Source organism: Protomyctophum parallelum (assembly GCF_964188405.1).
Source record: "Protomyctophum parallelum genome assembly, chromosome: 12".
Taxonomy (NCBI): Eukaryota; Metazoa; Chordata; class Actinopteri; order Myctophiformes; family Myctophidae; genus Protomyctophum; species Protomyctophum parallelum.
Window position 1 is genome coordinate 12,844,681 of NC_139712.1, and position 1,346 is coordinate 12,846,026.

The 1,346-nt window shown below is 40.0% G+C and overlaps 1 protein-coding gene across 1 annotated transcript in view; it reads left to right on the plus strand.

The window, feature by feature from the left end:
• The window catches only part of dzip1 (DAZ interacting zinc finger protein 1), a gene marked incomplete at both ends in the record, with an annotated part of 38,441 nt that extends 38,039 nt beyond the window's left edge, over positions 1-402 (plus strand). The window contains 2 exons of the mRNA XM_083777630.1: positions 1-104; positions 317-402. The exon at positions 1-104 is cut by the window's left edge and continues 46 nt beyond it. Coding sequence (XP_083633756.1) covers positions 1-104; positions 317-402 — 190 coding nt within the window. The remainder of the gene's footprint in view (positions 105-316) is intronic.
• Positions 403-1,346: the final 944 nt, after the last annotated feature.

Genomic DNA, 1,346 nt, shown 5'->3' on the forward strand with positions numbered 1-1,346 from the left:
GAACCAGAGTATAGGAGCCTCCACCGGGAAGAACCAGAGTATAGGAGCCTCCACCGGGAAGAACCAGAGTATAGGAGCCTCCACCGGGAAGAACCAGAGATCTGGTGAGTTAATCAACGCTGGGGTCGGTTCGGGTTCTAATCAACGCTGGGGTCGGGTCGGGCCTGGTCGGGTCGGGCAGAGTTGGAGAACTCCAACAGGGAACCATCTAGTCCTCTCCACTGGAATAATGTTGACTCATTGGTGAACGAGTTCATGATTATCATCTCTCTGATCTGATGATATCTTCATCTTCATCTTCATCGTCTCTCCTCAGGTCCGACTGACGCAGGGACAACAGGAAGTACCCTGAAGAGCAGCCTGGTGTCTCTGAGCGACCTCAGTGACTCTGAAGACATCTAGGACATCTGGGGACATCTAGGACTGAGGACATCTAGGACATCTCTGAGGACATCTAGGACTGAGGACATCTAGGACATCTAGGAAATTATCTACTGTAGCTCGTTTGTTTTATTGATATCGAGCTTGCTCAGTTAAGGCGAGACACCCCAGGTGAATAGGGAAAAAAAGTTAAATAATAGCTATCACAATGAAACTTCTCCAGTTGATTACTTATATAAAAAATAAGATTTTTTTGTATTACAAGTTTTCTGAAATGATATGTTTAAATATGCAAATTAGGGCATTATATGCGCTAATTTGCATACATTTCGGGACGATAAATCTGAAGATCGGATAAAGCCAGGTTCAAAATTATCATTTCATTTTGTTGACACATTAGAGACAAAGACAATTACAGATGGGATTTTTGATATCTCTAATTATCTCTATTATTATTATCTCTATTATGAGGAAAACTTATTTTGAGAAAACGGCCTTTAAAGATTTGTATTGTAAAATTCCAAAATGTTTTATTTGAAGCCACTATTTGGAGACAAATATCTCATCCAAACCTTGGCAACAACATATAATGGCATATATCATTGGAAAGGTCTGGACCTCGAGCTGACTGTGGTCTGATCCAAATATGGTCACTTCCTTTGTACCAACAACCAATCATGAAAATAGAGATGGTGGATTTTCACCCAGAAAAACGAGCTGTCATTGGCTAAAATAAACTATCAAAATAAACATCTAAATCTGTATTTTTAATGTGTATTTTGCTTTAGTTTGAAAGAAAACATGTTTAGGAAGCAAAATAGCAAAATAAACCTTAAGGCCGGATGTCACTTTTAAAACCGTAGTGTAGTTTCCCCGGGCAGCGCTGGTTGTCAGGTATCGATACACTTTCAGACCCACATGTTTGTTCCAGCGTGGATGATTACATTTATTTATTAATCACCTCT